The 11,894-nt window shown below is 32.2% G+C and overlaps 1 protein-coding gene across 1 annotated transcript; it reads left to right on the forward strand.

Annotated features, from left to right (window-relative positions):
* LOC109334058 (wall-associated receptor kinase-like 10) lies at positions 2,597-11,481 on the forward strand. The gene is made up of 3 exons (XM_019569633.1): positions 2,597-3,470; positions 3,607-3,660; positions 10,316-11,481. Exons 1-3 carry the CDS (start codon positions 2,597-2,599, stop codon positions 11,479-11,481), a joined length of 2,094 nt encoding a protein of 697 aa, XP_019425178.1.

An 11,894-nucleotide genomic window follows, 5' to 3' on the forward strand; every position in this document is an offset into this window, starting at 1 on the left:
GTTGTCCCACAGTGAGCTTGTGGTTGGTCAGAAAAAATATATTAAAATTAAAACTTAATTATTAAGTATTTTTTTGACCAATCATAAACTCATGACACATGGAGTAACACAAACTGTGAGACAACAGATGTGCTCCCTTAAAAAAAATGCCTATAAAAAAGACACCCTCTTCAAGAAGGGCTAGTCGCATGGTTTTGTTGGCTATGGAAAAAAAAACATTATAATACCTAGAACGTCCACAATAGATAATGTACAATAACCTTGTAGTTTTCCCTTAAAATTGTGATAAGGCATGTGTGGATCTAGATGGTTTGACCTACATCGGAAGTTCTACAATACAAACAAAAATAATATATATATTATTTTTTTGATAAGTACAACTAATATTAAGAAATAAAATTCAGTATATTTATATTGATTAGACTGAACAAGAAATACAAAAGACAAATTCATTATATTGCATTTTTTAGACAAATGAGGCAAAAGCCCAAGTATTGTGCATTGTAGACTGAACAATAACAATGTAAACATTGCAAATTACTTGGGTGTTTTGAGGAAAGAAAACATTTAGTAAAAAATAAAAAAAATTCATTCCTGCCTATTATAGAACTTACAAGCACTACTCACATTTTTTTCTTATAAATACAAAAGACTTTATTCAATTAGAATTTTTCTGATGATTTATCTTGGCTCACAAATATTCTTATAAAAAACCAAACTATTTCATACTTTTACTTCAAAAGGGTGACTTTTAATCAGGATACATCATTTACAATTTATTTTTCATTAGTAAAAAAGTACAATATTAATTAAATATATATTAATTTTATATTTTTTAACTAATGAAATGAAAACATAAACATAATGATATATATTTTAAGATAGAAGATGTTAACTCGTCTCCAAATTCTTTTATATGAAAAATATCCAAATACATTAGAATTGACAAACTTCTTTCCATATTCCATACTAATTATATTAAAATATACAATCCAATTAACAACAAAAATCATAATTTTTGAAATACTGTTATGGTAGAAAAACATCATATCACAACTCACAAGAACCACTTAATGCCAAAACTATATATAAATAAATGATTCGTGTACACCAATTAAATTAAATTGATATATCTATTGATTAATAGTTATATACCATATATATCATTTGTTTCAATTTCGAGAAAATTCTAACATGAATAGATATGTAATCAACAACTTCAATTGACATATATTTTAAACACATGTATTATATAAATTTTGACGTATATAAGTGATTACTAAACAATGTTGAATTTTGTAAAATTTGATATATAAGATTTATAAAATATGAATTTTCATCTAATAGTTGATTTGATTAAAAAATAAAAATTTACTAATGGTGTAAGAGCTGACATAATTAATTAGGGGTGAAATTCCTCTATATTAGTATTAAAAGTTTTCTTAATTGAAAAAAAATGAATTTTCAAGAGTTGAAATATATTTTTAAAAGTTTCCTTAAAGTTTCCATCTTACTTCTTACCATAATTAATTCAACATATTTCATAACAACAATTCATACAATGTAATTTTGTCTTAAATTTTCAATATCGTAAAACTCGAGCTGAACATCAAATTGGAAGAAGTTCTGTATTAGATTTAATTTGTTTAAATAGTTAAACTGTCTAATCAGACCGGACGATTTCATATATAATTTACCATTGTTATCTATAAATATATAGTTATATATATACAAAAAAAATTATATAATTAATAATTATATATAATTATATTGAAATAACATTTTTCCATCTTCTTTTTGGACGGGAGTAAAACAAAACATTAGAGTAATATTCTATTTTTATAAAATTTTAAGTGTGTGGTTCACTTCCCATGTTATTCCAGTTCAACCGGGTTTAACATGGTCGAACCGAAATTTCTCCGATTCAAAGCGGTTTAACTCCTCATTTGGTTAAGACTATAAACCAAATTCGTTTTCTTGTCCGGTCAGCGGTGGAACCAGTCGCTAGTCTGGTTATCACAACATTGCAAATTTTACTCAATTTTTTCCTTATTAATTGTTTTAATTATTGTCATATAATCGTTTACTATAATTTCAGAAAACTATTTAATCAATACATAAATTTATTTACTTAATATACAAAATAATCAGTTAAATAAAAGTACCATGGCAAGATATTAACTACTTATTTATACACAATCATTGCATCATTTAATATTTATTTGAATTAATTTTTGAAGAGTTAATAATAATTAAATATGAACAATAATGTAATAACAATATACAAAACACATATATTGTCGGTACATTCATTCTTTTCCTCTTAATTATATTCCTTAGGGTATGCTTTAAATAAATAAATGTTATATGTCATGTTATATACTTCAGAATTTCTGGGAAGTTACTTGGGCTAAGACGCCCAGAGTCTTTTGTTTACTGTTAATTTTAAAAGTAAAAATGACGTGGTTGAAAGAATTGTCCAGTGGAATAGGAGAGAATTCTCACTCATATAACATTTGCTATAAAAGAAGATTATTGTATGAATACTTACACAATTAAAACCCTCTTGAACACAAGGATCACTGTTTTAGCTACAATGATTCTACAATTTGCAATCCACATGATTATTTTTATATGTTCCATATATCCACTTGCATCTGCACAATCTGATTGTGTTTCTACATGTGGGTCTGTTAACATTCCTTACCCTTTTGGAATGAACAATCCAAATTGCTATCTAGGCAAGTGGTTTGAAATTGAATGCCGAAACGCTACTTCTGTAGCTGCTCGAAAACCTTACCTTAAATACATTGATATGGAGGTAACAAAAATTGATGAAACATATAGCACAGTTGATATAATGAATCCAATCTTTCGTTGGAATTGCTATGGAAAAACCGATATGCCTGTTATAGACCTAAGAGGTAGCCCTTTCGTCTACTCACAAAAATATGACAAATTTATCGCATTTGGTTGCAACAAACTCGCTTTTTTGCAATCAAATGGGACAACTGTTGGTGGTTGTGTGTCCATTTGTGACAACAATGAAGAGGTTAACAACAATTTCGACTTTGGAATCAATGGCTGCCACGGCAGGTATTGCTGTGAGACTTCACTGCCTTTGTATCTTTCAGAATATAACACAACGCATGCAGATCTTAAGAACAAAAGTAGTGATGAGTGTAATTATGCGCTTATTGTAAGTGAGGATTGGCTCACAAGTTACAATAACTATGACATGCTGGGTATGACGTTTATTGACCTGAAGAATATTGATTATGTTCCTGCAGTACTTGAGTGGGAGATTTTGAATGAGTCTATGATCAATTCTACACTGGAATTTTCTTTACATTCTTTCTGCAATCACTCATATATAACATCTTCTTCACAAAACAAAAACTCATCAGGTGTGAGATGTCGCTGCCTCCCAGGCTTCTATGGGAGTCCCTATATTTCAGGAGGCTGCACTGGTATATGATCTCCATCTCTAGAAACTCAGATTAATATTTAATTATTTCATCAGCTTTATTAATCACATTTCACTCACCAAAGTTTTACTAATCACACACATGACTTGTACCTATAACACGGTTTTCAATGTTTCAGCTATACCACCGATCTTCGAGGTCAAAAATCGATCCAGAAAGTGGGCTATAGTAGGTATGTTTAATCTCAATTTCCTTCAAAAGAAACGGTCAATTTATATTCTGATTTATGCTGGTTGAACAAAAATTAGGTACATGATACATAGGTAAATGAGACCTTTTTTATGATGACACCTAGTACTTGGTAAGATGAATTTAGTACATGACACATAGTTAAATGAGAAAATTATGTATCTATATTTATATTTTAGAGTTAACATAACCTGGTTTTTTGCTAACCAAATGAACCATACCTAAGCAACAGATATCACCTGCCACATACTTAGCTTAATATATGGAAAATTTACATAATTGGTGTAGTTTGATAGGATTACTACACAAATATTACCTGCAACAGATTATTTTGTTTATTCAATTACATAGTACAAAACTTATATCTCTCATGTCTCCTATACACAAATCCTAATTTTTTTTGGTTATATTTAAACAATCTTATAGATGCAATCTACCAGTCATGTACCTAAATCTCATGCCTCATATCCACGAGTGCATTGATCTACTATTCTCTCTACATTTTTGTGTGCCTAAACTAGAAGAGGACATATATGGGGCCCATGACATTGACGAAACTTTTAAGTTTTTCTTAAGAGAATGTTGTTTGCTTTTGTATTGATTGATTGAGTTTCAAGACTTTTATGGCTATACAATTTCTTGTATTCATTGAGTTTCACGACTTTAAGATTTGGACTTATATTTACAACTCCATGTCTCCATAACTTTTTACATATATTTTGTTTGTGACTTACTCGTGGATAAATGAATACTCAATCTGGAGGCATTTTTGAAGATTAAAAAAATGAGCTTGTTCTTAAAATGAAAAGTTAGTATACATATGCTCAGATTATTTAGGTGATTGAGATAATACTACTTTTGTCAAATTAAAAATAGGGGAGAGGATAGGATTATTCCAAGAATAAATTTAAAAAATTACTCTATATTTTAGTCTTCAATTCTAAGGGAATCTAATTGGAACTAACGTCCTAATTGAGTAATATTATTTGAACACCTAGATTTGTTAGAATTTGTTAAAAAATGATGAGTTTTTGAAGCTAAGTGGTTTTAATGCACATTAATGAGACCATTTATGGTGACTTTTGAGTGTGTGAAATGAAAAAACTCACTAATCCCACATTGCTTAGAATATGAAAGTTTGAAGGCTTTATAAGCCTTAAAGTTGCATTATTTGGGTGTGCTTCAAGGGGTATAATGAGTTTTGTGGGTGGGTGAGGACCCACACAAACAAAACCCCTCAATACACGTGCGTGTGCACCACCTCCTCCTTTGTTGCCATCTGGTTGGGTCGGGTTTGGGCTTGGACCCAACATTTTTCTGAATATTTTTTATTTATATTTTATTTATTTTTGGGCTTGGACTGTGTGTTGAGCAAGTCAACACACACATGCCACACGTGTTTGACGTAGTCAATATAGTTGGAAAGTGAGAAGCATGGGGGAGTGTATCTTGGATTGATATTGTGATCCGTGTGATCAATGATTCTAGCCGTCAAATCTTTTGTTTGTTTGAGATTTGGCCAACGTTTTGGGCCGTCGGATGGGGGATCTGTTGGAGGCCTCATGCTATAAATAGAGGCATCCTCCCCTCATTAGAACTCGAACCTCGAGTTGAAGGTGTTTCCTCTCAACTTTTCTTTCTCCCCCTAATACTCCACGAACGCATTTTCGGCAACCTTCTCCCTCTTTCTTTCTTTGGCACTTGAGAATTGGCACAGATAGCCAAAGTGACATTTCGAGAACTGCCACTGGTAGTGAATATTGTGGGTAAAGAATTGGCAGAGGTAGTCATATTGTGGGAATTCAAGAACTGACACTAATAGTCAGTATTGTTGGTGTATTCGAGAATGCTTCTTATAGTGCAGTAAGAAATCGTATAACAGAGAACTTGGCTATTTTATCCTAGGGGAGACTTGGTTGATAGTCTGCTTGCACAATTTTAGTAGTACCATAAAACGTCTTAAAGAGAGCGACCTGGTCGTGACTAAACCATTAAAGATTATCTCGTGCTATTCAAAATTGTTGCGAGCTACACAAAAAACAATTTTCAAACGTTTCGACTACAATGACATTCATAGATAATATTACTGGACCGAACAACTATGACCTGAACAAGCCATTTCGGTTTGACGGGACAAACTTCAAACGTTGGCAACATAAGATGAAATTTTTCCTCACTATGAGAAAGGTTGCCCACGTTCTGAAAACCGACATCCTAGTGGTGTCAGATGAGGCTAAAAAAGAGGAAAGGGATAAACTGACTATTGAAATAGCTCTCTAGAATGAAAATGATTACTTATGTAAGAACTTCATTCTGAATGGATTGTCCGATGATCTCTACGATTACTACAACTCATACAAGTCTGTCAAATTAATTTCATATGCACTTGAGAAAAAATATGATACTGAGGAAGCTGGGACTAAGAAATATGCCCCTAGATGAGTAATTTCAAGTGACTGTCATAATTGACAACCTACCTCCTAGCTGGAAGGGCTTCAAAAACCTTCTAAGGCATAAGACCAAAGAAATCTCTTTGGAATCTTTGATCACCCGTCTTCATATTGAAGAAGATGCTCGAAAGCAAGATAAAAAAGATTAGGTGTTGATTTGTCTCCAACAATAGCATTAAGAAGAAATTCTCAGGTGTGGTTCTGAAGCCTTTTGGCACTAACTTCAAGAATTAGAACCACAGTGGGAATAAGGCTAAAAACACTAGTCGGAATAAGAATAGGAACCCCCAAAAGGTCCAATATGCTAAGCCACCCGCTAAGAATGACCCTGGCAACCTATTCACCTGCTTCAAATGTGGGAAGCTAGGTCATATGGCACGCAAGTGTAGAAATAAACCTATGAATCATTCTCTACATGCCAACATGGTTGATGAGCCATTTGTGGCAGTATTATCCGAGGTCACTATGATTGGAGGAACTGATGGGTGGTGGGTAGATATTGGCGCATCCCGCCATATCTACTATGATCGTGCTATGTTCAAAACATACACAGATGCTGATGATAAGAAGGTGTTGTTGGGTGACTCCCACACCACTATTGTTGTTGGAATTGGTGATGTGGATCTGAAGTTTACATCTGGGAAGACTCTAATTCTCAAAGATGTGATACACACTCCATAGATGAGGAAGAATCTAGTTTCTGATTTTCTTCTTAATAAGGATGATTTTACCCAGATCATAGGAGAAGACTTGTATACTTTTACTAGGAATGGGGTATTTGTTGGGAAAGGGTACACCACTGATGACATGTTTAAATTAAATGTTGATGTTTCTATTAATAAAAATTATGATTTTGTTTACATGTTGTGTGATTTTTATATTTGGCATTCTAGACTTTGTCATATTAATAAACGTGCAATTTCAAATTTGAGTAGCTTAGGTTTAATTCCAAAGTTATCTAAAAATGATTTTGAAATTTGTGAATCATGCAGTAAAACAAAAATTTCAAAAAAACCACATAAATCAATTATGTGAGAATATGAGCCTTTAAATTTAATATACTCATATATATGTGAATTAGATAGAACGTTAACTAGAAATGATATACATTATTTTATCACTTTTATTGATAACTGTTCTGATTTTACTTATGTATATATTATGTAAAATAAAAGTGAAGCACTTGACATGTTTAAGTTATATGTAACTAAAATTGAAAGTCAACTCAACAAGAAAATAAAGAAACTCAGAAGCGATAGAGGTACTGAGTATGACTCTTACATTTTTAATGATTTTTATAAATTAAATGACATTATTCATGAAAAAACTGCACCATATTCACTTGAAATGAATGATAAAGCTGAAAGAAAGAATAGAACTTTAACTAAATTAGTTATAGCTATTATGTTAAGTTCTGGTGCAGCACCCTCTTGGTGGGGTGAAATTTTATTTTTTGTATGTTATGTGCTAAATAGAGTCCCCAAGGCTAAAAGCAAAATTTTCCAATATGAAAGTATTAAGAATAGACAATCAAACTTGTCTTATTTGATAACTTGGGGTTGTCTGACTTATGTCCTGATACCAGACCCCAAGAGAGTTAAACTCTCAAGCAGAGTCTATGAATGTGTATTCATTGGGTATGCTGTAAACAACAAGGCGTACAAATTTTATGATCTTAACACAAAATTGATCATTGAGTCTAATGATGCTAACTTCAATGAAATGAAATTCCCTTTTAAATTGGGAAATAATGGGGGCACAACAACTAGTCATATACCTATGATTAGCAATAATGATAATAACGATGAGTTAAAAATAGAACCTAGAAGAAGTTAGAGAGCAAAGACTGTTAGAGAGTATTGACCTGATTATATAGTTTATACAATGGAAAAGGATCCATCAATACTCCAAGAAGTTTTGACTTCTTTGGATGTTGATTTATGGCAAGAAGCCATAAATGAGGAGATGGATTCTCTAGAGTCTAACAAGACCTGACATTTAGCTGACTTGCCTCTTGGCTGCAAACCAATTGGTTGTAAGTGGGTATTGAAAAAGAAACTGAAACCTGATGACATAGTGGATAAATACAAGGCTCGTCTTGTAGCTAAAGGTTTCAGACAAAGAGAAAATTTAGATTTCTTCGACACATTTTCACATATTACTAAAATAACATATCGACTGATGTAGTACATAATTTATTAGTTCATCAAATGGATGTTAAGATTGCCTTTTTAAATGGTGATTTGGAAGAAGAAATGTATATGGAACAACCTGGAGGTTTTGTAATACATGAGCAAGAAAATAAGGTCTGCAAATTAGATAAGTCGCTATATGGTCTTAAGCAAGCACCTAGACACTGGCATGAAAAGTTTAACGACTTAATGGTCTGAATGAGTTTAAGGAGAATGAAAGTGACAAATGCATTTATTATAAATCAGAAAATGACATTTAGACTATCATATGTGTCTATATAGATGACCTACTCCTATTTGGTTCCAACATTCATGTTGTGAATAATGTGAAATTATTATTGTTTAACAATTTTGATATGAAAGACCTTGGAGAGGCAAATGTAATCATTGGTATAAAAATTACTAGGTCAAAATAAGAAATTTCCTTGGATCAATCTCACTATGTGGAAAAAATCCTAAAGAAATATAAGTATATTGACTATAAACCTGCTAGCACACCATATGATCCAAGTATAAAACTTTTTAAGAACACTGGTAAATGTGTAAGATAAGTTGAGTATGCTAGTATCGTTGGCAGCTTTCGGTATGTCACTAATTGCACTAGACCCGACATTGCCTATGTTGTGAGATTATTATGCAGGTTTACTAGTAGACCTAGTATGGAGCATTGATATGCTATAGAAAGAATAATGAGATACCTTAAGAAAACAATGAACATTGAATTATATTACCGAAGGTTTCCAGCTGTGCTAGAAGGATTCAATGATGCTAATTAGAACACTCTTTCAGATAATTCCAAAGCAATCAGTGGCTATATATTTAATATAGTTGGTGGGGTTGTTTCTTGGAATTCAAAGAAATAAACTATTTTGTCTCAATCCACTATGGAAGCTGAGATGATAGCACTAGCAACAACTAGTGAAGAAGCAAGTTGGCTGAGAAGCTTGCTTGCAGAGATTCCCTTATGGGAAAAACCAATTTCAGTTGTGTTGATCCATTGTGATAATACTGCGACTATTGCACAAATTGAGAGTCTCACACTACAAAATAGAGGTCTCCTCCCCTCATTAGAACTCGAACCCCAAGTTGAAGGCATTTCCTCTCAACTTTACTTTCTCCCCCATAATACTCCGCCGACGCATTTCCGGCAACCTTCTCCCTCTTTCTTTCCGTGGCACTAGAGAATTGGCACATGCAGCCAAAGTGAGATTTCGAGAACTGACACTAGTAGTCAGTATTGTGGGTAAAGAATTAGCACATGTAGCCATATTGTGGGAATTCGAGAAGTAACACTAGTAGTCAATATTGTGGGTGTATTCAAGAACGATTCTTACAATGCAGTAAGAAATCGTATAAGAGAGAATCAGACTATTTTATCCTAGGGATGACATGGTTGATAATCTGTTTGCACAATTTCAGGAGTACCACGAAACGTCTTAAAAAGAACGACCTGATAATATAAAAATTGTTGTGAGCTACGCAAACAACAATTACAACACAAAAATGACATATCACTAAGATATGCATACAATACTTTCATTTTAGAGTGTAATATCTACACGTTGATAATATAAAAATTATATACAGTCATTGTATTATCTATCATTCATTTGTATTACTTTTATTTAAGAGCTAATAGTATCAATAATGATTGGAAATGAATAATGTATTGATAGTGTAAAAACTCTTTTATTGTGAATGTATACATATTTTTCTCTTCATTTTAACTTATATAATATTATTTTTTTATACATAAAAATTTGTATTAAAACTTATATAATATATAGTATCCAACTATTCTCCCATTGGACACTTTGTCTAACACGTTTTATATTTAGAGTGAACACTTTGTCTAACACGTTGTCTAATCCCAAAAAGATTATTTCCTTACAAAAAAAAAAGGTGATAATATCTTTGATAATACCAAAAAAAATATTAATACACGAGAAACCATGTTTCGGCTAATATCGTACTTCATTGTGTGTCAAATGTGCAGGATCTTCGTCAAGCCTCGGATCAATTATTTTACTCTTTGGTTTATGGTGGTCGTATAAAGTTGTAAGGAAAAGAGTAATAAAGAAACGCAAAGAAAATTTCTTCAAACAAAATGGTGGTTTGTTGTTACAACGGAAATTGTCTTCTGACGAAGTATGTGTTGACAAAACTATTCTCTTTACCTTAAAGGACTTGGAAAGGGCCACAAACAACTTTAATATGAATAGAGTTCTTGGAAAGGGAGGCCAAGGAACAGTTTACAAAGGTATGTTAGAAGATGGTAAAATTGTTGCTGTGAAAAAGTTTAAGGTCCAAGGGAAGGTTGAAGAATTCATCAATGAATTTGTTATCCTATCACAAATTAACCATAGAAATGTGGTTAAGTTATTAGGATGTTGTTTGGAGACAGAAATTCCTTTGCTTGTTTATGAATTCATTCCAAATGGTAACCTTTTTGAATATTTGCACAACCAAAATGAAGATTTAGCAATGACTTGGGATATACGTTTAAGAATTGCAACTGAAATTGCAGGAGCACTATTTTACTTACACTCAATTGCATCTCAGCCCATTTATCATAGAGACATAAAATCAACAAATATACTATTGGATGAAAAGAATAGGGCAAAAGTAGCAGACTTTGGAACATCTAGAATAGTTTCCATAGAAGCTACTCACCTCACTACAATGGTTCAAGGTACTTTTGGATATTTGGATCCTGAGTATTTTCATACTAGTCAATTCACAGATAAGAGTGATGTCTACAGTTTTGGAGTAGTTCTTGCTGAGATTTTAACAGGGAGAAGGCCAATACCTGTGGTAAGTTCAGAAGAAGCAATGAATTTAGCTTCATATTTTGTTCTCTCTATGGAGGAGAATAATCTATTTGACATTATTGACAAAAGGTTGGAAAAGGAAGCAGATAAAGAACATATCATTGCAGTTGCAAATCTTGCATATACATGCTTAGAGTTGAATGGTAGAAAAAGACCAACTATGAAAGAAGTCACATTGGAACTAGAAAGGATAGGAGTGCCAAATAGAAAGTTTAGTACAAATCAAAACCATGAAGGAATTGAGCTTTCTAGAATTGAAGACTACCAACATTTTGGTGGATATTCTATGTCAAATACATTTTCCACTATTAGCAGCCAAACATTCTCTTAGGTGGTTATGCCTATTCTTGGATTTCTATCCTTTTCTACCACTAATGGAGTTTTTCCTATATCATCCTTGTGAGTATGTAATGATGGCTAAATAAAAAGGTTCAAAATAATATATATTATTTCTGTGTGAGATCATGGCTCCAAGTCCAACAATTGCCTAAAAGATGCAGGAGATGATCCAAATATCCATTCTTAAATGAGATAGTAGGTGATGTTTCATGCTTTTATTTTCATGTATGTAGGGAAGAAAATATGAATAAGCAATATTGTTTCTTCAACACCAATATAAGTGTATCATAAGGTGTTTATTTTACCTTTTTCAACATATTTTTTAGTACATTTTTTCCCGATATGAAATATTATTTTTATGATGAATAAGGAGGTAAAACTTTCTATAGACAAGTCACATAACAA

This window comes from Lupinus angustifolius, chromosome LG19, assembly GCF_001865875.1.
Source record: "Lupinus angustifolius cultivar Tanjil chromosome LG19, LupAngTanjil_v1.0, whole genome shotgun sequence".
NCBI classification, from domain to species: domain Eukaryota; kingdom Viridiplantae; phylum Streptophyta; class Magnoliopsida; order Fabales; family Fabaceae; genus Lupinus; species Lupinus angustifolius.

Excerpts from the sequence above, each read along its gene's own strand:
- LOC109334058 (XM_019569633.1), top strand. The coding sequence starts at position 2,597 with ATGATTCTACAATTTGCAATCCACATGATTATTTTTATATGTTCCATA. Across the intron at positions 3,471-3,606 it reads TATTTCAGGAGGCTGCACTG|CTATACCACCGATCTTCGAG; the intron begins GTATATGATCTC and ends TCAATGTTTCAG. Across the intron at positions 3,661-10,315 it reads CAGAAAGTGGGCTATAGTAG|GATCTTCGTCAAGCCTCGGA; the intron begins GTATGTTTAATC and ends TCAAATGTGCAG.